Source organism: Polypterus senegalus, chromosome 2 (assembly GCF_016835505.1).
Source record: "Polypterus senegalus isolate Bchr_013 chromosome 2, ASM1683550v1, whole genome shotgun sequence".
NCBI lineage: Eukaryota > Metazoa > Chordata > Cladistia > Polypteriformes > Polypteridae > Polypterus > Polypterus senegalus.
Genome location: NC_053155.1, coordinates 154,567,044 through 154,593,901, shown reverse-complemented (window position 1 = coordinate 154,593,901; position 26,858 = coordinate 154,567,044). Strand labels below are relative to the sequence as shown.

Here is a 26,858-nt window from a genome sequence, read left to right as displayed (position 1 = left end):
AATAATGTAACATGATTGTTAATATAATTGTTTTGTCATTGATCTGAGTGTTCTCATATATATATATATATATATATATAGACACAGTGGAACCTCGGTTCACGACCATAATTCGTTCCAGAACTTTGGTCGTGAACCGAAGCAGTTTCCCCCATAGGATTGTATGTAAATACAATTAATCCGCTCCAGACCGCATACAAACTGTATGTAAATATGTAAAAATATGTAAAGATTAAGCACAAATATAGTTAATTACACCATAGAATCCACAGTGTAATAGTAAACTAATGTAAAAACATTGAACAACACTGACACAAAACACCCAGGCTCCCTGATCAGCTACAGGAGCTGGCTCGCCTCGCGCTCTCTCTCTGTAGCACACACACCACCAAAGCCCCTCCCTACCTCAGCTACAGGAGCAGGCTGGCTCACGAGCTCTCTCTGTGTAGCGCGAGCGCACAAACACACACACACACACACACACACACACACACACCTATCCGTCCCCCCAATCCCTTCCCTGTCAGCTGCTCGGCTCTCTAATCTCTCTGTAGCATGTGCTCGCGCAGCATTTTTTTTAAAATGACTTTTAAGCACAGCAGAAAAAATCCGAAGCGCTTGCAAAAACCAACTCGCAAGCAAACAAAAAAGTAAGATTGCAGGAGATCACGCTATTAAACCTAAAGCCTGATCGCTGTAAACAATGTTTATAAAATGAGTTTTAAGCACAGCAGAAAAAAAAAAATCGCACAAATCCAAACTTCATTAAAAAACCAACTCGCAAGCAACCAAAAAAGTAACATTGCAACAAATCACACGATGAAGTCCTCCATGTAAACAATTTTAATGAGTTTTAAGCACAAGGAAAAAAGCAAACATTTGAAAAAGAGAAATGTAACATCGCACCTAATTGCGCTATGAAAAACTCCATCTGTAAACCTTTCATGAGTTTTAAGCACAAGGAAAAAAGCGAACATTTGAAAAAAGAGAAAAATAACATTGCAACAAATCGCATTATGAACTAAAAAAATTACTTTTGAAAAATCCGTAATACCAAAACCACCAAGAAAACTAACCTTGCATGAAACGAGTTCTGGCATGAAGTGTTTTCCTTCAGGTGTTTTCTCTCTTGTGATTTCTTGGGTTTCTGGTGCTTTTAGCTGTTTAGCTGGTGGGAGTGAAAGCCTTATGCAGCCATTCCAAAAAGAACGTTCTTGTGACCCTCCACATTACTGGCAGTCTGGCTTTGTTTACATTATGCTGCTTGAAAGCACGAGGGTTCTCCGATTTGGTAAATGAGTAAACTGGTAAACAGTTTTTCCACCTTTTGTAATTTCTTTCTTTACTTCGATTTCAATTTTATTCTAAACCTTCTTCTGACCACTCTCCACTTGCTTAGAAGCCATATATATAACTGCAAAAGCACAAAGAGAGTGCACGTCTTATTGAAAACAATGAACAAGGAGCTGCTTTGCTTAAATGAAAAAGCATGGCAGCTCTCTTTCTCTCTCAGGCTGCCTGTGGGGGGAGGGGGATGGTTTCGCTTGCACTACAGCCTACAGATAGGCAGGCAAACACGTGCAGCAATCTCCTCCTCCCCCTTCTCAGCAGGCACGTGCTCTCTTGCTCGCTCTCTCTCTCTCTCTCTCTCAACTGAGGACGCAAGGGAAACTGGCTTGTTCAGCAAACATGTGAAGCAATCTCCTCCTCCCCCTCCCTAGCAGGCACGTGTTCGCTCCTCTCTCTCTCTCTCTCTCTCTCTCTTTCAGCTCAGCTTGCAGGCAGGCAAGGGAACCTGGCTTGTTCGTATACCGAGTGTGTGGTTGTGAACCGAGGCAAAAGTTTGGCGATCTTTTTGGTCGTGAACCGAGTTGTACGTGAACCGATAGCAAAATACCTGCGCTTGGCAGCAGAGAAGTAAAAAGAAAAGGAAGCATTTTAATAATAACGTGACATGATTGACAATGTAACTATGTAACTGTTTCGTCATTGTCATGAGTTTTGGTGGCATATATATATATATATATATATATATATATATATATATATATATATATATATATATATATATATATATATATATATATATACACACACACACATATATACTATGGGGTGCCAAACAGGCAAATACATTGATTTTGTGAATATATAAAGTCAAAACTTGAATATATAAAGTTAGTGCTGGAATATATAAAGACAAAACTTGAATATATAAAGTCAGCGTCGGAATTATAAAGTCATTCCTGATTATATAAAGTCAACATCAGAGTATATAAACTCACTTCTGAATATATAAAGTGAAAGTCGAAATCTTTTGATTGAAATGACTCTTAACTGAACTAAGGTAACAAAAACGTATTCAGAAAAATAAATTAAAAAAACACTGTTCGTTTAATGTTTTGAAAATGATGCCTGTGCCCTGCCCAGGATTGGTTACTGCCTTGTGCCCAGTGTTGGTTGGGATTGTCTTCAGCAGACCTCCGTGACCCTGTGGTTGGATTCAACAGGTTGGGAAATGGATGGATATTCCAGCGCTGACTTTGTATATTCAGAAATATTCCAACGCCGTTTTAAATACAGTAATCCCTCCTCGATAGATGAAAATCCGCGAAGTAGAAACCATATGTTTGTGTAGTTATTTTTATATATTTAAGCCTTTATAAACTCTCCCACACTGTTAACATTATTAGAACCCTCTAGACATGAAATAACACCCTTTAATCAAAAGTTTAAACTGTGCTCCATGATAACACAGAGATGACAGTTCTTTCTCACAATTAAAAGAATGCATATCGATCTTCCCTTCAGGAGCAGAGAATTTCAGAGGGAGAGAGAGGGAGAGAGAGCGCTCGCAAAGAAAAGCAAACAATCAAAAAATCAATACGTGTGCTTTTAAGTTTGCCTCGGCATTTTTTAGAGGAGCGTCAGTATCTTCTAAGCAAACAGCCTCTGTGCAAAGCCCCTCTGCTCACATCTCCTCCGCCAGGCGCAGAGAACGTCAGAGAGAGAGAGAGCGAGATTAAAGCAAACCATCAAAAAATCAATAAGTGTGCTTTTGGAAGCACCGCGATAAAGTGGCATTTCTTAGAGGTGCGTCCGTTTTCACTAGGCAAACAGCTTCTGTGCAAACAGCACCTCTGCTCACAGCCCCTCCGTCAGGCGCAGAGAATGTCAGAGAGGGTGAGATAGAGACAGAGAGAAGCAAACAATCAAGCTCCGCGCGGGATGCATATCTTATAGCATTGAGGAGTTTTAGTTAATATGTAATACATGCTCTGATTGGGTAGCTTCTAAGCCATCCGCAAATAGCGTCCCTTGTATGAAATCAACAGGGCAAACAAACTGAGAAAGCGTGTAGCATAAATTAAAGACCCATTGTCCGCAGAAATCCGCGAACCAGCAAAAAATCCGTGATATATATTTAGATGTGCTTACATTTAAAATCCACGATAGAGTGAAGCCGCGAAAGTCGAAGCGCGGTATAGCGAGGGATCACTGTACTCAGGTTTTGACTTTATATATTTGAGAATGACTTTATATATTCAAGTTTTGACTTTATTTATTCAGACAGTGACTTTATATAATCAAGGTTTGACTTTATATATTCGGGAATGACTTTATATATAAAAGTTTTGACTTTATATAGTTTAATTTAGTCATCATTGCATAACTTTTTCTTTACCATAGAAATTTAAAGACTAAATTCAACTTCCATTCCTAACAAAGATATTTCTGGCGACTAAATAGAACCTACTTATATCCAAATTCGAGCTATTGAGCTGTCGCCTGCCTGCCTGAATAAGTCACCCTCACTTCACTCTTACTTTTTTACCATTCATTTAATCGTGGCTAGTGGCGGAAAAATTATAAAATGGAAGGAGGATTACACTGAGTATGGCTTTACCAAAACAATTATTGATGGCGAATCGATTATTCATAAAGCTTCAATTGGTGATCTGTTTTTCTGTGTTAACCTCATATTTTTTCATACTTCTTCTCAAACCAAGGGGGTACGAGGGTAAAATGAATCGGGAAGCGCTGATCAATGTAATCAGTGTACTATGAAATCATGCATTGACAGAAGTTCCCCTTTGCTTGTATTGCAAAGTGTGATTAAATGCGTGATTTTTTTAATACGTTATGGAGCACATGCATCGAAGCTTCTCAGCTGTGCTTGTGCTAAGAAAAGGAAACATTTTAAAAATAACGTAACACGATTGTCAATGTAACCTTTTGTAAGTATTGCCTGGAGGATTCAGTGTGGAGAAACTGTAGAGACAGCATGTGTATTAACTTGTGGATTTTTCTGTAAGTATTTCGTGGCAGCATCACAAAGTCGTTTCTGTAACACTGCGTTTGCGTTAGCTGCGTAGCTCAGCTCAGAGCGAAATGAGGTGAATGGGAGGGGAGATGATGACGTGACTTTCCCACCCGCCTTAAGTGTCAATCCCCCACAAACAGACAGTCTCTCGGAATTTGCATAAGCACAGCCCTTCACGTGCAATTTTAACTTCTTTACAAAGTGATCAAAACTCTCGTTTATAACCTGCGTCCTCTCATTAAACTTGTATCCCGCATTACCCGTGGGCATGACAAACGCCAGTGGCAGCCTGTCTTTGAACATAATTTAAACTTTAGGTTTACACCGTGCTTTGTTTCCGAAGTAGCAGCACTCATGACTATGGTTGTATATGTCACTCGCTTGCTTCTTATTGTTTCGCTGCCTTCTCAATTATATAATGCATGTTTTCTTCAGCGCTTTTTGGAGCTCTTCCTTGTTTTCTACGCACTGCGTTGACAGTCAGTTCACCGGATTACGTGGGAGGCGTGATGATGTCACACGAAACTCCACCCCCCCCACGGCTTTCGAGCTCAACTCCATTACAGTAAATGGAGAAAAATAGCTTCCAGTTATGACCATTACGCGTAGAATTTCGAAATGAAACCTGCCCAACTTTTGTAAGTAAGCTGTAAGGAATGAGCGTGCCAAATTTCAGCCTTCTACCCACACGGGAACTTGGAGAATTAGTGATGAGTCAGTCAGTCAGTGAGGGCTTTGCCTTTTATTAGTATAGATATATAATATACAATAATCCCTCCTCGATAACGGGGGTTGCATTCCAGAACCCCTCTTGATAGGTGAAAATCCGTGAAGTAGAAACCATATGTTTATATGATTATTTTTAGATATTTTAAGCCCTTAGAAACTCTCCCACACTGTTTATAAATATTTTCTGCACAGTTATTACAGCAAACCCTCGTTTATCACGGTTAATCTGCTCCAGACAGATAAATAAATTTCCACGAAGTAGGATTCTTTATTTATAAATCTAATATATTCGCAGTTAGAGCATAGAAAACCTGTTTACGACCTTCTAAGTAGGTTTTTTAACATTATTAGAGCCCTATAGACATGAAATAACACCCTTTAGTCAAAAGTTGAAACTGTGCTCCATGACAAGACAGAGATGGCAGTTCTTTCTCACTATTAAAAGAATGCAAACATATCTTCCTCTTCAAAGGAGTGCCGTCAGGAGCAGAGAATGTCGGAGAGGGAGAGAGAGAGAAAAGTAAACAATCAAAAATCAATAGGGCTGTTGGGCTTTTAAGTGGAAGCACCGCAATAAAGCGGCCGTAATGAAGAGATCAGTGTGAAGGTAGTCTTTTCAGCATTTTTTAGAGGAGCGTCCGTATCTTCTTAGCAAACAGCCCATGTGCAAACAGTCCGTCTGCTCACACCCCCTCCGTCAGGAGCACAGAATGTCAGAGAGAGTGAGAGAGGCTGAGAAAAGCAAACAATCAAAAATCAATACGGGCTGTTAGAGCTTTGAAGTGTGCGAAAGCACCGCGCAGGAAGCATATCGTATGTCATTGAGGAGTTTTATTTAATACGTGCTCTGATTGTGTAGCTTCTCAGCCATCCGTCAATAGCGTCCCTTGTATGAAATAAACTGGGCAAACAAACTGAGGTAGCATGTACTATAAATTAAAAGACCCATTGTCCGCAGAAATCCGCGAACCAGCGAAAAATCTGTGTTATATATTTTTAGATATGCTTACATTTAAAATCCGCAATGGATTGAAGCCACGATAGTCGAAGCACAATATAGCGAGGGATCTGTATGTATGTATGTATGCATCTATCTATCTATCTATCTATCTATCTATCTATCTATCTATCTATCTATCTATCTATCTATCTATCACACATTTGTACTATAGAACAACTAGAAAAAAAATCAAGCAACAGTGTTAATTTATTTTTAAAATTTCATTTTATTAATAAAATTTTAATTTTTTCATATTTTCTCTGAAATGCAGAAAAAAGTGAAAAATACGTAAATAAATACATTTTAAAACGGTTGTAGAATTTTAAGTGTTGTAGAGGTAAGTACAATCATATAAGATCAATTTTAAATCAAATTAATACAACAGCATGCAGAAAATTCATCCATCCATCCATCCATCATCCAACACGCTATATCCAAACACGGGGTTACGGGAGGGTCTGCTGGAGCCAATCCCAGCCAACACAGGGCGCAAGGTAGGAACAAACCCTAGGCAGGGCGCCAGCCCTCCGCAGGGCACACATACACACACTAGGGACAATTTAGGATCGTCAATGCACCCAACCTGCATGTCTTTGGACTGTGGGAGAAAACCGGTGCACTCGGAGGAAACCCATGCAGACATGGGGAGAACATGCAAACTCCATGCAGGGAGGACCCAGGAAGCGAACCCAGATCTCCTTACTGCAAGGCAGCATGGTATTTGTGAGGAATAAAATATGCAATTATTTTAAAACTTAATGTTCTGATCCCATTTTTCTTGCTTTTAGAAAAAAAACTACTTATTTTAGAATTTATCCATTATTGTGAAAAAATGGTACCATATACCTTTTGAATTTCTGCAAGTCTTTTTCAGAAAACAGTTGGATAAATAAAGTCTTACTTGAAGATATAAACTGGTAAAATTTAAACAGATTTGATCTTTCATTTGTTCTTGATCCTTGCATTTTCCTGCCCTTGCCAGCATGGCTTCATGTCAGGAACTGGCCTTTGCTGGAAATGCATGCCTACTATACAGTACACTAAATTGTACTGTAGATATGTTGCTGTTCTGTTTACAGAATGGCAGTTTACTGTTGGATTGTTATTTCCTAATTTTTTTGGATGCAAGAAAACAGTTCTTCATCTATTAAACCCCACTGTGCACCATTAATCATATTGGTCAACTAAGGAGAACACATCAATGAAATACTGAAATCTGAGTGATTATAAAAGCAACAGCTGTGTATTTGTGTACAGGAGATTCTCTAAGTACTGTAATTTAATGTTTTAAGCTGGTGTATGCTGTTGTTTACATTGAAATTAGGAGAATGTTTATTAATCTAGTTTAATACACTGAAAATAGTAGAAGCAAACTGCATATATTCCACCAAGAATTAATGTAATAGTTTGCGTCTGTTGGCACTGCGTCTCTGCTCATCTGGTCCAACCTTTTTTGTAATGCATTTGTTTGTCTGGGTTTCCACATTCCTTATGAACCCTAAAGCAAAAGCAGCTGTTTTGATTTCATTCATGGAGGGTACTAGACACACAGCTGTTCTCTTTTTTTATTTATTTATTTTTTTTCAGACAAGCAAAAACTATTTATCTGAAGGAGACTTAGTCTTTTGTTATGCGAATGGTCGATAAGCCTTTTAGGAACTGACCAAAAAGGGTCCCACTGTTAGTTATGTAATTCAAGAATGGCTCAGTATACCTAATTCTCCACAGTCTGGTTGCTTAAATTCATGTCTTATTTTTGTGGCTGCTGTGAGTGCAGACTGTTTTGAATTTGTGTGGTGTGATCTCTATATAACGCATATATGCCTTCCTTTGACTTGAAAATAAGTCTATTCAAAGGTTTGTTGTTTGCATAGTTAAATCCTCTTTTTAAGGGCACTCTTATGCCTCAAAAGCAGACTCTGCAAAAGCTGAATTTATACAGTTATTAAATAAACTGTAAACAATGAAGACAGTGGCTGTTACTTAAGCCTCAGTGAGGCAGATTCTGCTGTGGTGATGACTGCGTTCTTCAGCTGTTTTGCAGTGTTGATGCTGATGGTTTCTAGGGTGACCTTCTATTTAGTTATGCTGGCATGTTTACAGGGATAGCCTGTTTCGCTAATATGCCGAGGACCGAAAGAAAACCAGACACTAACTGTAGTGAGAAAAGCAAGGACCTTTTAGATGTCTTATTATTTCGTACTTTAAATATGGAAAATGATGTACAGTATTTTTGTTAATAGAAACAGATCTGCATGTATTTCTGAAACAATATGATTTTCAAAGAATAGCTACATTTTAGTGAGTTGATAGATACTTATTTTCGCTCAATGTAAAGTAAAATATTTGACTTAAAGTTTCTATAGTAGTTTTCCAGCAATTCTGTTTGCACTATATATACTGTAAGGGCCAATCTTAGAATGTTAATGTTTAATGTTCAATTCATATAAGTGTTAATTTCTAGTAAATGTCAGTTTCTTATAGCTGCCTAGAATATGGTATAGCCTTTTACTCCCTGTAAGTTAACATGAAATAGAACTTGATCTGTAGAACAGAGTGTTGATTAACCCAGTGAGGAAGTGGTCCTACTGCTAGCAGGGGTTGTAAGACATGATTGCAAGTACAACAGAATCGGAGATGGCTTACAGTTTTTGACTGTGTTTAAAGTGTCTAATGTGTTCAACTTGCTTAATGTGCCTCAAGCACGACTGTATGGCCAAATTTAAGAAGGAAACAAGATATATAAGCCTTAAATAGAACTTTTCTTTAACACCGATTTTTTTTTTTTTCCCTTTCTCTATTTTTATGTGAACTGTTTTTCCTTGAAATTTATGAAAACTTTCAAAACAAAAATTTTTGGTCTGTGGGATTACATGAACGTACATCACACTGGTGCTTGAATCATCCTATGAAGCAAACTAAAAACAGCAGAACTTTGGTAAATTTTGAAAAAACACTACTTACATAAATAAGATAGGCTAAGAGAAAGTAAAAGAAAAAAAGAATTTTAGAGTTAAAACAGTAATATTCTGACTGATAAGATCAATAAATGTTTACCACCAGTTCCTTTTATAGTACATTAAAAAAAAAAAATATTTTTTTTTTTTTGTTAATCTAAGAACATAGGTCATTTTTGTGTGCTATTAGCTTGTGATGATCCCATGCTGATCTGATTTGGTCTGGTCTTAGTATTTTACCATAAATACTCACTAATGTACAGGTTTGGTGCTGTTTCAGTGTGTTTCTTGGAGCCAAAGAAAAGAGTTCTGTGCTAACTGTACTAACTTCCTAAATCATCATTAGGAGATTTAACTTTGTATGGTGATGTTACAAAATTAATCTGCACACATCAGACAGACTTTTATAAACATGAAAAAGCGTAAAAATGCCATTAAAATATATTGAAGCCATATTTTATATTTCAGCTTGGACTTGTGTATAGCATGATCTATACTAATAAAAGGCAAAGCCCTCACTGATTCACTCACTCACTCATCACTAATTCTCCAACTTCCCGTGTAGGTAGAAGGCTGAAATTTGGCAGGCTTATTCCTTACAGCTTACTTACAAAAGTTAAGCAGATTTCATTTCGAAATTCTACACATAATGGTCGACAACGTCCGCCATGTTGAACTGTCTTATTTATGGCCCCATCTTCATGAAATTTGGTAGGCGGCTTCCCTGCGCTAACCGAAGCCGATGTACGTACTTATTTCGGTGGTATGACGCCACTGTTGGCCGCCATGTTGAACTTTCCAACGTCACTAATTCTCCAACTTCCCGTGTAGGTAGAAGGCTGAAATTTGGCAGGCTCATTCTATACAGCTTACTTACAAAAGTTAAGCAGGTTTCATTTTGAAGTTGTATGCGTAACGGTCATAACGGTCAACAATGTCCGCCATGTTGAACTTTCTTATTTATGGCCCCATCTTCACGAAATTTGGTAGACGGCTTCCCTGCACTAACCGAAACCGATGTACGTACTTATTTCGGTGGTATGACGCCTGGAGTTAGACATTTCAAGCAGGTACTGTTTTTGTAATATTTGATGAAATATTAACAATTTTAAAGCAGCTAATAAAGAATACAACAATAAAAGTGTTTTGAAAGTCGCCAGTACTTTAAAGCACAATTTACCTGTATTGTTAACCTTTTTAACAAGAGTGTGTTTATTTTGTTCTGCTCATCTTTTTTGTCTTTTATTGCTGAGATTTAAAGACTTAGTCTACCATTAATTGGCCTTTCATTAAAGTTATTGGACACTTCATTCAACCCAAGGGTTGCCATTCTATACGGTGTGTATATATGTATCAGTTTGACGTGTTGCATATATATGGTCCAGCAAACTCCTCCAGATGAACTGTGTTGTTTTTTTTTTTTTTTATTATATTACAATGGTATCTTGAGATACGAGTGCCCCAACGTACGAGATATGAACCATCATTAGGTCGATTTTTTTGCCTTGAGTTACGAGCCAAAATTCGAATTACGAGCCATCAAAGAGCTTGTCGCCGCACATTCCGAGGAACTGACAATGGAGGAGTTGACGGAACTACAGATGCAGCAACATACGGAGGTTTTGCAGGAGATTGGTTTCGCAGAGGAGCCAGAGATGGAGGAGGTTATCTCCAAGTGAAAAAAGTTATAACTGGTCGTGCAGCGGCGCTATTTAATAACACTTGACTTTATTGAAAAGTAACACCTTGAAAAAGTTACAACTGGTCATGAAGTGGCACTATTTAGTGACACTTGCCTAACTCTTGACGTTATTGAAAGGAAATCCAAATCCTAGAATGCAATATATTTGACTTCAGATGTGCTCTTTACACTGAATGTCCATTTTCTTCAGGTTCAGTTTATAGTTTTACTGTTGACCCCTTGTGCTCTTTCTCAGGTTTGCTCCTTGTCTTATTTCACGTCCTAACTTCCACACTGATGCAGAATTTTTGATTTTATGCAGTGTTTTTCTTTGGGTTTCTTCTTCTGTGTTTGCAAGCAGAGTTCATTGCCATTGCCAGTGGTGTTAGAAGGATCATTTATGTGTGCACATTATAAATCCTTATAATACTTTACTGAACTAGATAATGAACAGAAATGCTCCAAGACCAGATTACTGTTTAATTTCCAAACCGGTCAACCCAAACTTTATAACCTTGGTATTTCTTGAATTGTATATTTAATACTATATACAAGTCCATATTAGGATTTTTATATCAGAAAAAGTTGCAAATAATCGTGCAGCGGCGCTATTTAATGACACTTGCTTAGCTCTTGACTTTATTGAAAAGAAACACCCTGAAAAATTACAACTGGTCGTGCAGCGGCGCTTTTTAGTGACACTTGCCTAACTCTTGTCTTTATTGGAAAGAAATCCTGAAAAAGTTGCAACTGATCATTTAATGACACGTGCCTAACTCATTTCAGAAACATTCTGAAGGGGAGGATTAAACAAAGCTCCTTGGACAGGTTTCTATTGAAACGCCCTGAGAATGAAAGTGACGAAAGCGTGGCAAAAAAGAAAAAAAAACTAATGAAGAAGAAAATTAAGTTAAGCAAAAGTGAAGTGAAAGAAAAAAACATTGCAGTATGTTAATCGGCTTCGCCAACATCTGTTTATTTCTTTAGATTCTCTTTTATGTATTATGTTTTATTTTGTTTGTATACAATATTTGTTCATTATAAATCCATTTTTCTTGTATTGAAAACATTTAACAAAAAATTGGGGTGTTTTTTTGGGGGCTGGAACGAATTAATCTCATTTCAATTAATTGTAATGGGGAAAATGGATTTGAGATACAAGCATTTTGACTTACGAGCTCAGTCACAGAACGAATTAAACTCGTATTTTAAGGTACCACTGCATTCTTGTGTGGGATAATTCTAAAGCAGGCGTGCCAACCACAACTCCCATGGGCCCAGATTTGGTATTTGTGCCTTTTTAAATGTGGCTCGAATCATCAATATTCAAAACCTATTATACATGGCCACCATGATTATTAGTTTTCTTAAACCCCGCCCCCCCTTTAATGTGTTTCAAATATGTAGATTGTATCCATATATAATTTACATTTGAACATAGCATAAAAATGTGCCTGAGGTGTCAGTTAACGTTTAACTGCACAGTACCGTGCACTGCTGCTGCTAACCAGAACTTGAACTAGAAACTGGCTGCTTGTAATGAGAAAGTGCAAAGAAAGTGTCATACCACATTGCCACAAACAACTATGTTGATTAACATGACGCCAAATACTGTATGTGATAGTCTAGGAACAAAGGTGGTAGGTCATAAAATGCTGTTCGTGCCACTCGGCTCACCCTTCTGTGGCTTACCTCATTGTTGCCACACATTTGTATTTCCACTTGTGTTAATGTGATTGCTTTCTATTATTTTACCAACTCTGAAAGTGGTCTGCGTGATCCATCACCAACATGTTTACATCAGTTTTTTTAATGTGGTCAGGTGCCATCTGAATGTAACACATTTTAAAGCTTGGATAAATGAATGTGCTTTGTTTTAGCTACAAATTCTTGCTTGTGTCTAGACTGCTGCTCTCTATTGACTTTATGAACTGACCAGGGTACATACATAACCTCTTTATGAGTTGTCTTCCAAATCCTAGAATGCAATGTATTTGACTTCAGATGTGCTCTTTATACTGAATGTCCATTTTCTTCAGGTTCAGTTTATAGTTTTTACTGTTGACCCCTTGTGCTCTTTCTCAGGTTTGCTCCTTGTCTTATTTCACATCCTAACTTCCACACTGATGCAGAATTTTTGATTTTATGCAGTGTTTTTCTTTGGGTTTCTTTTATTTTGCAAGCAAAGTTCATTGCCATTGCCAGTGGTGTTAGAAGGATCATTTATGTGTGCACATTATAAATCCTTACAATACTTTACTGAACTAGATAATGAACAGAAATGCTCCAAGACCAGATTACTGTTTAATTTCCAAACCGGTCAGCCCAAACTTTATAACCTTGGTATTTCTTGAATTGTATATTTAATACTATATACAAGTCCATATTAGGATTTTTATATCAGTATAGTAGTTATTATTATTCAATATTGGTATTAACATGAATACCTTGTGAAATTATAGAAAAGTCTGATCATAAAATGTAGCAGTCATGTGTGTCCGTAATAATGTATTGTGAACGCTGGTCCCAGCACAGACAGACGGACGACATGTTTTCACCCAACACACTTTATTTACACTATTTACAAAGGTTGTGCTCACGTGCACCCCCAGTGCCTCTTGCACTGATTCCCCCAAAGTCCAGGGCCCACAGTCTCTTTGCCTTTGTCCTGGCCGCCTCCCGTCCCTCTCTCCAGCTCAGTCCTTCTGCCTCCCGACTTCCACCACCGACTGGAGGGAGGCGGCCCCTTTTATGGGGAGCCGGATGGGCTCCAGCTGCTTCCCAGCACTTAACAGCGGCCACACCCCTGTGTGGCGGAAGTGCCGGCCGTGCACCCGGAAGCCATCTGTGTCTCGCGTCGTCTTCCCCGGCACTTCCTGGTGTGGCGGAAGTGCCGGCTCCCGGAATAAACAGGCACTGGGGCGCCGCCTGGCGGTGGCCACGGGTCCCTACAGGGCTGGGCTTCCAAGCCCTGTACCCGAGGCCCCTGTCTAACCAGGACGGACGCCCCACTGCTCTGGAGGAGGCACACGCCCTCCTCCGGTCCTCTAAGCGCCCCGCCGGGCTCCATCCCGCCGAGGGCCACACGGGATGAACCGGCATCGGGGCGCCGCCTGGCGGTAACCACGGGCCCCTACAGGGTAGGGCTTCCATGCCCTCGACCCGTGGCTCCCAATAGAACCAGGACGGACGCCCCCTCGCGGTCTGGAGGAGGCACAAGCCCTCCTCACGTCCTCCTGGGCATCCCGGCCGGGGGCCACAGTATATAATCCTTACATTTCATATAATTAAGCACTTTTAACAGTGGAGAATGAACTAATGCAAACAGTGAATGTAAAAGATATTGCTTCTGAGTTCACAAAGATGAAAAATAGAAAAAGAACAGTTTTGAATTTAAGTGATTTCTATTTTTTGAATTGTGAAGAACTTTTAATTAAACATAATTTTTAAACTGGTATTCTGTTTGTAAAAAGGAACTACCATCATTAACCTTTTTTTTTTTTTAGTAGTCGAATTTATATTCATTTACCCAATGCCTGCAGTAAATAGCTAGCTTTTTATGGCATGCAAGAATTGTGAAAGTCACAGAAAGAAATATCTATAGTTTGCGTGAAATTCATACAATACATGAATGTAAATCTATAAATCTGTTTTGTCTAATGTAAACTACCAGGTTACAAGGAAATTGTAACATAGGTTCAGTAATGTATCAAAGGATAAAATCTCAATTTCCTACATGACATAATGGGGTAAATTAGGTGGCACCATTTACAGTTTTGCCTAGGGCAGCAAAAAAAATACTAGAACTGGCCCTGACATTGACATTAATTTTGATGATGTCAGTGATGATTTTGGTCCTTTCACTGCTCGTAGCTTTCCAACCCCACTGCAGTGTCCAAGAAAAGAAAAGCTGATAAAGGGAGAAGACAGTTTCAAGGGAGACGTGAGGCAGAATATATGATTGTAATGAGCAGAGAGGTAGGTGTGTGTCTTGTCTGCAAAGTAAAAATGTCAGTAATGTGTTGATCTGTTTTGACCCGTATCGGGTATATACTATATGTTATGTTTGTCCTTCCGTAAAATCAAGCTTGATACACCTGCCCTAAAGGCAAATAACATTTTACAATTATTTTTATTCATGTAATTGCAAACTGAAAGTAGCTAAGATATAATCTCTGGACACTGTGAATAAGAAAAGCCTAGTACTTTATTATTTCCAATTAACTGTAAAAAATAAAACCACTTTTTTTCTCGTGTACATACAATAGTCATCCAAAAACCCGTATTAATAACTTCCCTTTGTCTACATTTATGAGGTATCATAAAATTTGCCATGAGAAACAGTAATCTATTATTGGAATTAGAGATCTTGAAAAGATATACAGTATATTAAAAGAGGAATAGCAATAAAGGTTAAAATAGATGCAGGGAGCCCTTTATTCATGTAGGGATGCTTTTTTTTGGCTGTAGGCAAAATGTTAAACTTTGGATGGCGTAATCTGTACACTAATACATTATTTCAGTAGGATAACATGGAGGAGTACTTTGTTCTTAAACACTGGTACATTTTGGCTTTCTGTGATGATTTTAATGAATGTAGCCTTGTTTGTTTTTGCTTGAAATGTAACATTAGAGACTATACAGTATAAATTAATATATGAACTACATGGTGTATTTAAACAATTGAGTTCATTTTATAACAGGATGTTTTTAATTCATAGATTATGGCACAAATGGTGTTTACCTGTTGTTCTGTCCATGCTGTTTAATGTATGCCAGTATAATTAGAACTGTTACCACAAGGTTTCTGGGGTACAACAGAACATCAAGTCACAATGCATTTTTTGTAACACATTCATAGGGTAAATGAGAAAGTTTATAAAATAATTTGAAGTAGTTAGGCCATACCACAGAGGAGGGTATATTAAGTTCACCACAGTTGATTATAATTTACATAATGAAATATGTATTTCATCACATATAATGCAGTTGAACCTTGTCATTATAGTTTAATACTACAGTAGAATGACTTTGGTGAGATCCAGTTTATCAGTTCTACAGTACACTGCGTTTTTGCAGTTACTTGTAATATATACCTGTAGTTGGTTGCTACCTGTGTGGAATGAGTTCTGTGTTTTTTATTTACTTATTTTATACTTTTAAATATCGGTTTTGGAATTATTTTTGTTTTGTTGCATTCATTGACCTTTTGATGTAAAGAGATGGAATTTTCATGAACCTGAGGGAGGGATGGGACCAGTTTTTTCTCAAGGTAGTTGTCTTCATATCAATGAACTACCACAGACAGGAGTCTGTCTGAAAATAGATGCAGGCAGCATGCATGGCCGCTAATAGATGATCAGAGGTCACAACTGAATGTATTCCTTTCTTTTTTTTCATTTTTTTTTCTTTCGTCAATGAATACATTTGTATACATCTTGCAGTTCTTCATCCTGGCTAAAATCTAGACTTGTGTCTTCATTTTTGTATTTTACATGTTATTCTTGATTTCATCAGATATTCATTGTTTGGGGGAATTCATTTGACTCATGATTTAGACCTAGGAACCCACCTAGTCCGTTTTTGCTGCTTGTTTATAGAATTTCTTATAGTACTGTAGTAACTAGTTTATTTTGCAGATTATGGTCAGGTGTGATCATTTAGAGTGACCAACTGAAGTTTATTCATATGCCTTTGATCTGGGAATGTAATCAGTGACTCTGTTTGAATATTTACAATTGCATACATCCAGCTAATTAAAGGTAGCTGTGGTATTTAAGTGCAGGGAGAGAAAAAGACATAATATAAAGAGTAGCAAAGGTAGATAGTAAGAAAGCTTTGTGGAAAATATAAATGCTACACCAGCTAATAGGAATTACATTTGTGTAGTAAAACATATTGCAGCAGTGAGCTGTTTTGCTGTAAATTTGTTAATACCACAGCAGTCTCAAACTCACTTATTTCTAGGAGTGGAGGGAATCCATTGAGTCAGGATTGGGTCAAAACCTTTCTAGCAGCTTTGAGTCATTATAGACAGGAATGTGCTATGGACAGGGTAGAAGTTAATTGCAGAACCTTTTCATTCACACATCCATACTGATTAGATTTGATGTTTAACTTGTAAAATCTTTGGGAATTTGTGAGATTAACTCTTAAACTCTTTTAGGATAACTTGTACAGACATGGGGAAACGTGTATTCCTCATTGAAAAGCTGCATTAGATGTGTTAGGCCACATGGTTTTCCACTGTGCCTTCATGTTTCCCAGCTTGCACTGGGATATTTTTTCTATATTTATTTGTTTGGGCAAATTAATTATTTTTTATTCTTTCTTGATTTCTTGCCATTGCTATGTGTTGGGAAAGACACTAAGGAGTGATTTCCTATTACAAGAGCAAGTACAACAAAATAGTTTACTTGTTTCGGCATAACAGATTCATTAACCTATACAGTGGAACCTCGGTTCACGAACATCTTGGTTCACGTACAACTCGGTTCACGACCAAATAGTTCGCCAAACAGGTCACAACCACACACTCGGTATACGAACAAGCCAGTTTCCCTTTCGGTTTGTGGGCGCCGATGATTTCCGCACATGTTGCATTGTTCTCGGTCAGACTGCCTGCCTGTAGCTGAGAGAGAGAGCGAGCGAGCGAGCGAGCCACGTGCCTGCTGGGGAGGGGGAGGGGGAGATTGCTGCACGTGTTTGCCTGCCTATCTGCCTGCCTGCCTGTGCCGGGGAGTGGAGGTGGGAGGATGGTTCGCGTGCACTTACTGCCTGCCTTCTGGGGGGGGCTACAGCTGAGACTCTCTCTCTCTCTGAGAAGCAGGCAGTACGTGCATGCAAATCATCCCCCTAACTCCACCCCCCGGCACAGGCAGGCAGGCTGAGAGAAAGAGAGAGAGAAAAAGCGAGCGAGCCGTGTGCCTGCCTGGCTGGTTCATTTAAGCAGAGCTGCTCCCTGTTCATTGTTCTCAGTCAGACTTGCATGCTTTACCTGCACTCTTTTTGTGCTGTACAGTATTTTGTGTGCTTTTGCAGTTAACTATGGCTTCTAAGCAAGTGAAAAGTGGTGAGAAGAAAGTTTTGAAGAAAATTGAAATCGAAGTAAAGAAAGAAATTACAAGAGGTGATACCAGTTTACTCATTTACCAATTTGAGAACCCTCGTGCTTTCAAGCAGCACAATGTAAACAAAGCCAGACTGCCAGTAATGTGGAGGGCAAACACGAAGGGTTGGGTCACAAGGATTTTCTTTTTGGAATGGCTGCATGAGGCTTTGGCTCCCACCAGCTAGTTGCAATGTTACTTTTTTTTCCAAATGTTCGCTTTTTCCCTGTGCTTAAAACTCATGAAAGTGTTTACAGATGGAGTTGTTCATAGCGTGATTAGTTGCAATGTTACTTTTTCTCTTTTTTCAAATGTGCCTTTTTTTCCGCTGTGCTTAAAACTCATTTTAAAAAAAGTGTTTAAAGCAATCGTGCTGTACGGCTAAAATAGCGTGATCTTCTTACTTTTTTGGTTGCTTGTGGTTGGTTTTTAAATAAATTTCGGATTTGTTCTAATGTTCCTTTTTTTCCGCTGTGCTTAAAACTCATTTTAAAAAAAGTGTTTACAGCGATCGGGCTGTAAGGCTATTAGCATGAACTCCTGCAATGTTTTTTGGTTGCTTGTGGTTGGTTATTAAATTAAAGTTCGGATTTGTTCAAATGTTCCCCTCTGTTCAGAGAGAGAAAGAGCACGAGCGAGCGAGCTCAGAGAGAGAGCACGAGGGCGTGCTACTGACAGAGGGGGGGAGGGCGTGTGTGCGCTACATACAGAGAAAGTGAGCGCGTGCTGCTGACGTGTGTGTGTGTGTGTGCTACAGAGAAAGAGAGAGCGCGAGCGAGCGTGTGCCGCTGACAGTGAGGGGGTGTGCTACAGAGAGTGAGAGAGAGAGAGCGCGAGCGAGCCTGCTTGTGTAGCTGAGTAGGGAGCCTTCATTGTTTTTACATTAGTTTACTATTACACTGTGCATTCTAAGGTGCAATTAACTATACAGTATTTGTGCTTAATCTTTACATATATTTACATATTTACATACAGTTTGTACGGTCTGGAACGGATTAATTGTATTTACATACAAATCTATGGGGGAAATTGCTTCGGTTCACGACCAATTCGGTTTACGACCAGAGTTTTGGAACGAATTATGGTCGTGAACCGAGGTTCCACTGTACTTATTAGTGGATGTTAAGAGTCCATAAAGGCTTAGTTACTGCTTGTAAAGTGCTATTTGAGCGCTGCCAGCAATGCTTTTGTTTACTGCCCTCATTGTGCACGTCACATTATACCGCAAACCACTTTCTCCTCCTTGAAGTAATTTTGTGTTTTGATATGCATGTAGAATCCTAGAATTGTGCATCTAACATCTATTGATATTCTCATTGTCATATGTGTAATACATTTTTAATGTCACATTTAAAATTAATTTTCACACTTTAAATGTTTCTGTATATAATAGTTTACATTTTGCACCTAAATGTAGAAATTTTTAAAATGTACTATTAATGCAAAAATATCCTGGCCTCTTTATCAAAAATTGAACAGACACAATAAAAAGATGGAACCCATTAAACAAATATTCAGCATCACAGACATACAGTATGTTACATACTTCTAAACTTCTTTTTTTTAACCTTTTTCTTAAATTTACAATGGATTCTTTGTTTGAAAGTATACAATATGCACAGTTTGCTCTTTGCGTGGTCAGGAGCTAAAAGTTCTTGTTATTAAAGGTGTGTAGGTTTTCTTTTATAGACATTTGTAACACACTGTAGTTGTTGAGATAATCAAAAGTGGCTTGAGTTATGGGCAGATTTGTGTCATCTTATTGTTCTGATTAATCCCAAGGAATACAATGTGTCTTTTATTCCACCAGGATGTACTATGCTGTACAGATCATAGTGTCTCACCCTGCTGCTGTTTCATTTAAGATGGTCATTGTCCCTTTATCCTGTAGAATACTTTACACAACTTTAAAAGCATAACTGTTTTTATTATTATAGCTGCTATGTAGAAGTGTAGACTACTCAACAAAATATAGAAGATGCTGATATTCTCATGAAGAAGGACAATTACTTAAGAATTTTTCTCTCTTTGTAGGTTCTTACTTTGTAATTTTTAAGATAATCAGTATTTATAAGGATTTCCGGTGAAGTAGAGGAAATGCCAGAATCGGTGTTAAATAATAATTCCTGATTCAGTATGGCTTAAACTTTCATACTAGTAAATGAAAATACATTTAACTTTATATGTGCTCATACTATACATGTGAGTGTTATCAAACCCTGAAATTAATTTGGTTTCGTGAGGAATATCCCCAATATGTTTTATCAAATAGTGTAAATATTCCCATAATACCATTATGCCAAAATTAAATTAGAATTCAAAATGGGAATTATTAAATAATCACATGCAAAATACTGAGATATATATATATATATATACTGCTCAAAAAAATTAAAGGAACACTTTGAAAACACATCAGATCTCAGTGGGAAAAAGAAATCCTCCTGGATATCTATACTGATATAGACTGGGTAATGTGTTAGGAACGAAAGGATGCCACATTGTTTGATGGAAATGAAAATGATCAACCTACAGAGCCCTGAATTCAAAGACACCCCAAAAATCAGAGTGAAAATATTATGTGGCAGGCTAGTCCATTTTGCCAAAATTTAATTGCAGCAACTCAAAATTGTACGCAGCACTTTGTATGGCCCCTGTGTTCTTGTATACATGCCTGACAACATCGGTGCATGCTTCTAATGAGATGACAGATGGTGTTGTGGGGGATCTCCTCCCAGATCTGGACCAGGGCATCACTGAGCTCCTGGACAGTCTGAGGTGCAACCTGGTGGCATTGGATGGACTAAAACATAATGTCCCAGAGGTGTTCTATTGGATTTAGGTCAGGAAAGTGTGGTGGCCAGTCAATGGTATCAATTCCTTCATCCTCCAGGAACTGCCTGCATACTCTCACCACATGAGGCCAGGAATTGTCGTGCACCAGGAGCCACTGTACCAGCATAGGGTCTGACAATGGTTCCAAGGATTTCATCCTGATACCTAATGGCAGCCAAGGTGCCTTTGTCAAGCCTGTAGCGGTCTGTGTGACCCTCCATGGATATGCCTCCCCAGACAATCATTAACCCACCACCAAACTGCTCATGCTGAATGATGTTACAGGCAGCATAATGTTCTCCATGGCTTCTCTAGACCCTTTCACTTCTGTCACGTGCTCAGGGTGAACCTGCTCTCATCTGTAAAAAGCACAGGGCACCAGTGGAGCATCTGACAATTCTGGTATTCTATGGCGAATGCCAATCGAGCTGCATGCTGCTGGGCAGTGAACTCAGGGCCCATTAGAGGACATGGGGCCCTTGGGTCACCCTCATGAAGTCTTTCTGGTTGTTTGGTCAGAGACATTCACACCAGTGGCCTGCTGGAGGTCATTTTGTAGGGCTCTGGCAGTGCTCCTCCTTGCCCAAAGGAGCAGATACTGGTCCTGCTGATGGGTTATGGACCTTCTATGGCCCTCTCCAGCTCTCCTAGAGTAACTGCTTGTCTCCTAGAATCTCCTCCATGCCCCTGAGACTGTGCAGGGAGACAAAGCAAACCTTCTGGCAATGACACGTATTGATGTGCCATCCTGGAGAAGTTGGACTACCTGTGCAACCTCTGTAGGGTCCAGGTATCGCCTCATGCTACCAGTAGTGACACTGACTGTAGCCAAATGTAAAACTAGTGAAGAAACAGTCAGAAAAGATGAGGAGGGAAAATGTCAGTGGCCTCCACCTGTTAAACCATTCCTGTTTTGGGGTCATCTCATTGTTGCCCTCATATATATATATATATATATATATATATATATATATATATATATATATATATATATATATATATTATATATATATATATATATATATATATATATATATAGTGTGTCAATAATTCTTAATATATTGTACATGCTGGAGTTAGAGGCATAACTGTGCCAGTTGCTATAGCTTATATGTGATTCAGTTTCTTTGCTTATTGGGTGTTGACATGAACATAGAAAACAAAGTGTATCCAGTATGAACTGAGACAAGTGGTTCTGAGCCAAGGCCTATTTCGTAATATTCTATGTAAACTTAACAAGAAATACTATATCGATGTGATTATATATCAGAAATTATTGGCTTTGGCCTAATTATGACCAAACTTGTCTGAGATGTGCTGGTCTGCAAGACGGTGATGTCTGTCTTTCTGTCTGCCTGTCTAACAGGTATATAATGGACCAGTAGTCGGAGAAGGGCATTACTTATTTTCTTGATTAAACATATTCATTTTTTACAGAAATATCTTATTTACAAAAAATATTTAAACCTAGATGGAATCTAAATTCTTGAATTATGGTATTCTTTCTTGAAAGGCACTATTCAGTTGTATTTTTGTTACAAAGTACGAAATTCTTCATTCCTTTAGTAAATCTGTTCTGTGTGTTTGCTCTTGTTCATAGGTTTAAAACTACATTAGAGTTAAAAGACAGAAAAGCAAAATGCAACAAAGAAACTAGAAAACAATCATTTGGCAGCTTGGTCAACACAGGGCTTCAGACAACTGCCTTTCCTGATTCAGCATGTAGATTACTTGTCCAAGGAGCAATCTTAGCAGAGCACTGGATTATTGAAGAAACGTAAAATATTTGTCAAGGGGCCAACTGTAAAAGGCAGGGATTGGGTTTTATTCTGTTGGATTGAAAACAGGTTAAGTAAAGGACTTTCTCTGTGTCTGGTGTGCTAACTGAAAGCCAGGCCACTAGAATTCAGTGAGCTCAGGTTTTATCAGATAGCTGGATTTAAATAGTGATCATAGGAATTTCTAGGGAGAATGATTTACCACCACTGGTCATAATCGTTTAGTGACCCCTAGATAATGTTATACATGACCACCTTTGCCCAAAGAACAGTTAGGTTGTGAGCTGAAATGACTATTTACATAAATTGAGGATGAGTGGCCTGGTTAACAGTATTCATACGTTGATTCATTAAATAACAAATAAAATACTCTTTTTTTTTTTTAAAATATACATCAGTTTAAATGGCTGCTTTTCTAAATCCTCTTTCAGGTTTTAAGATTCAAACATGAAATCTTTAGATTTTGTAAAATAAAAGCAAGAGTGATGAAAATGGACAAATTCAGCACAGTATCCACAAAGGATGTGTTGCTGCAAGTGGTTCAAGGTATGATAGCTGATTTCAGGTTACAAAAGGAAGAGGTAAAAGCCAACCTGCTTCTGTGGAACTAGCTTGAGAGGCACTATAGATATTAAACACATAAAGTAGCATGAATCGTACCACACAGTATAGTATTCAGAAAGATAGCTTGTTTGCTTTGTTTTGTCCACTGATTTTGATCTAGTAATTGTAACTAATATGTTTCAGCACAACTGGAAAAATGTAAAACATTTCTTTAACTGCTGTACATCTGCTTTCATACCTTTAAAATATTAGTTACTACTACTGCTCATAAGCTAGGAAACCATGGAAGAGGTTCAGTAGATGCTATTTATTTTCAAAACACAGAAAAATGTTTTTTTTCCTTTCTTACATCAGAAATCCTGACAACAGTCTGTAGGTTGGACAATTAATACATGAAACTTAGAATGATAACAGTACATTATTGAATAGTTTGCTACATTATCACTGTTGAGGATATACAGTAAGTGCACAGATAATTAATTACATAAAAATGTATCAGGTTTAATTTTATTGTTGGAGTTCTATAGGCCTTTGCTAATTGCTCTAATGTTTTCATACAGTAAATAATTCATGCACACACACAGAGGGAAATGATTAATTTGACAGGTGGTTCGGGGGAATATGAGATAAGAGTGATTGGTTCAAAGTTTTTATTTTCTTGTGAGTGGGAGGGAAGGATGTGTTTGGGAGTCAATCATAGACATTACTTACTGTAATCTGTGAAGGCCTTAGGATAGGGGAAGTTGCTGGTGTTATTGTAATGCTGCTGGTGATTTTGTTGGCCGATTTGATGGGCATACCATTTGTTAAAACAGGAGTCCTGTTTTCTTGCCCAGAAATATACGAAGGGCTCATAGGCCTGGATGTATTTGTTTGAACATAGGGGCTGCCTAAATGAATATGAATTTTATTGTCTTCAGTTGTAATTACACTGGGTCCGGTACTGTTGGACCTCTGTAGCTGCCAACTATGTTGTCTCTCTGGAGTAACCCGAAACACTGCATTTCTACTGCTCATTTCCATATGTTCTGTAGACAGTGATCGTTCTGGAGAACTGGTTGTGACAGCTACAATCTGGATTGGTGACATTGCCCTGTCAGGACTTATAGAACCACAAGAGTCTGGAGTCATTGTCCTAGAGTAAGTTGCCATTGTAAGAGGTGACATGGTTCCTTCTGGGCTACAAAGTCCTTCAGAAGTTGGAGATGCTTTAGATTTGCCAGGTGGAGACAGGGCAGCATTTTGGATGATAGTGATTCTCTGCTTGGATAACCCGCCACTGCAGTTTGGGATTACAGCTGTGCTGGTGTAAGAGGGGGAATTTTCTGATGTTGGGCTGGTGATCTCAAGCATTGCAGTGTTGTGACCATGGTCAGGAGTGACTTTGATATGCAGTGGCTGGCCAGGAGTGTGGGTGAGTACCAAGTCCGCTGGGTGGACATGGTTTCCATTTTGTCTTGGTTTCCCTTTCCCATTTAGAATATTTTGACCATCTTTGTTTTTCCCCCATGAAACCTTTGACATCCTGTTGTTATTAAGGTTGTTGACATTGTTCACAGCAGTTGGAGTGTATTTTGTAAGAGACTGGTTGTTGTGATTGATTTCTTCCTCTGAATCATTCTCATCATACAACTTGCCATTTACAACAGCCTTTTCTGTGTGAGCAAGAGTTTTGTAATCAGGTGGTTCATTGTCAACTGGATCTGTCTGCACCTCTTTAGAAGAGACTTGCAAATCTGAAATCCTTCTACCATTTAGTCCAGGTCTTAAGCTCTTGCTGAAGCGCCTATATCTTTCAAGTTCTTTGGTGATGTTTTCCATTTCTCGTGCTAGCTCTTTGTTCTTATTTTCTTGCTGGGTTAGTTTTCTTTGTAGCACTACATGGTCACTTTTGACTTGACAGATTGAGTCTTCTGTTGTCATATATTCATGGATTTTATCTTTCAGTGCTTCTACCTCTCTGGTAAGATGGCTTGACTTTGCCTCCTCCTCTTTCAGGCGCTTATAGAGGATTTGCTCCTGGCTGGATTCCTCTTTCTCTACCATTTTATATTTGCAAAGTTCTTTTTTTGAAGCTTCTAATTCTTCCATTAAAGTCTTTGCCCTGTTTTGCTCAGATGCATATTTTCTTTCTAGTGATTCAAACTCATCCTCTGTCCTCAGGAGGTCATTTTCTACCACCTTCATCTCGGATAGTTTCCGTCTCAAATGCTCCACCTCTTGTGTCAACTCCTTCACTTTGTTGTCCTCTTGTAGAAATGTAGCACAGGACACTTTACCATCTTGCCTGGCCTTGTTTCTCAAAAACTCTTTTTCTATGGCTTCCAGTGACTGTAGTTTTCTTTTCATCATGTTAAGTTTACACTGTAAGTCATTGTTTTTTTCATCCTCAGTTTTCAGTTTGGCCTTAAGCTCCTCTCTGTCCTTATTTGCATTGTACAATTTTTCTTCAAGATCTGCCTTAGATTTTAGAGATTTCTTGCTCTCCTCTATTAATTTTTCGGTTATTAATGTCACCTTATCCTGTTCGACTTGCAACTTATCCGTGACAGTGTTCAGTTTCTCCTCTGTTTCTTTTAACTTCTCTGTCATGGTATTTCTTTCATCAACCAGCATTACTGTTAATGTTTTAAGCTTACTAAGGTCTTCTTTCAGGGACATCTCTGTGTTTTCAAGGTGCACCTCAATAGCTTCTAGTTCTCGTATTCTTTCTTTCAGTGCTTCCAGTTCATTTGACAACTGCTTTGTTATTGTTCTTTCTTTCTCTAAACTACATTTCAATGAGCAACACTCTTGTTTGCTCTTGCTGAAAGCATCTTCCAGCTTTTCTAGCTCCATGATTCTTCGATTCAGTTTATCCACCTCACTTTTTAGATTTTGACTATGGGTAGATTCTTTCTCCAATTTCTTATTGAGATCTCTACATTGGTCCTCCATCTTGATGAGTTCCTCATCTTTTCCTTCCATCTCCATTACTCTTTTTCTAAGGTCTTCAACCTCAGCCATAAGGTTTGAATTACCACACTCTCCTCTATTGATTTTGTCTCTCAGATCTTGAAGTTCCTCCTCAGCTTTTCTTAAAGTCTTATTGGTTTCCTCCAGCTCATCAATATGCCTCGTTAAGGTAGATAGCTTCTGTCGAAGCTGCCTGTTTTGTGCATCTTCATTTGTCAGTTTGGCTGTCATGACCTCCTGTTCTTGATGAAAGTGGTGTGATTGATGTTGAAGCTTGGCTTCTAGAGAGAGTACTTTCTGTTCCTCTTTGTGCAGTTCAGATCGGGCAGAGGTGAGATTTTCTTGAACTTCTCTGATGCTAGCTGTTAGTTCCTGAACCTTGCTGCTTTGTTGTACAAGCTGTTCAGATACTCTTTGCTGTTCATCAACCACCAGCAAAGCAAATGTTTTAAGCTTTGTCAGTTCTTCCTTCAACTTGCTCACCTTTTTATTGTTTTCTTTCTCTCTCCATGCCCCGTGATTTTTTTCTTGATCAATCAGCAGCTTGAGCCTGAAGATGGAAGAAAAATTAATTAGCATTCGGAAAATAAGGCATGCTTAATGTAGTAAAATAGACATAATGTGTGTATCACAAAATGTTATATTAGCAAATTTCCAGGATGAATATTGAGCATGGATTTTACTGTAAAAGGAAAACGAAAGGTAAATGTCTTCATGGTGGTATGCAGTTGTCAGTGAATGTTACGTAACTATAGACATATTAATACATGTTGAAAACTTTTAGGATTATAGGTAACAAAATATCTCTCTATTATATAAAAAAACAAAAAACTTGGGACAAGACGAGACCTGTTCAGGGAGACAATACATGACCTTCTCAGAAAGACACTTTCACGTCCCGTAAAACTAGACTTTGTGCCAAGAGA

The 26,858-nt window shown here is 38.4% G+C and overlaps 2 protein-coding genes across 5 annotated transcripts in view; one reads left to right on the top strand and one right to left on the bottom strand.

Annotated features, from left to right (window-relative positions):
* Positions 1-26,858, top strand: part of cmss1 (cms1 ribosomal small subunit homolog) — a 373,767-nt gene that overhangs the window by 43,632 nt on the left and 303,277 nt on the right. The window lies entirely within an intron of this gene.
* filip1l (filamin A interacting protein 1-like) overlaps positions 1-26,858 on the bottom strand; it is a 292,306-nt gene that overhangs the window by 22,451 nt on the left and 242,997 nt on the right. For all 3 annotated transcript variants that reach the window (XM_039744869.1, XM_039744868.1, XM_039744870.1), the window contains one exon: positions 23,689-26,482. In XM_039744869.1, coding sequence (XP_039600803.1) covers positions 23,689-26,482 — 2,794 coding nt within the window. The remainder of the gene's footprint in view (positions 1-23,688; positions 26,483-26,858) is intronic.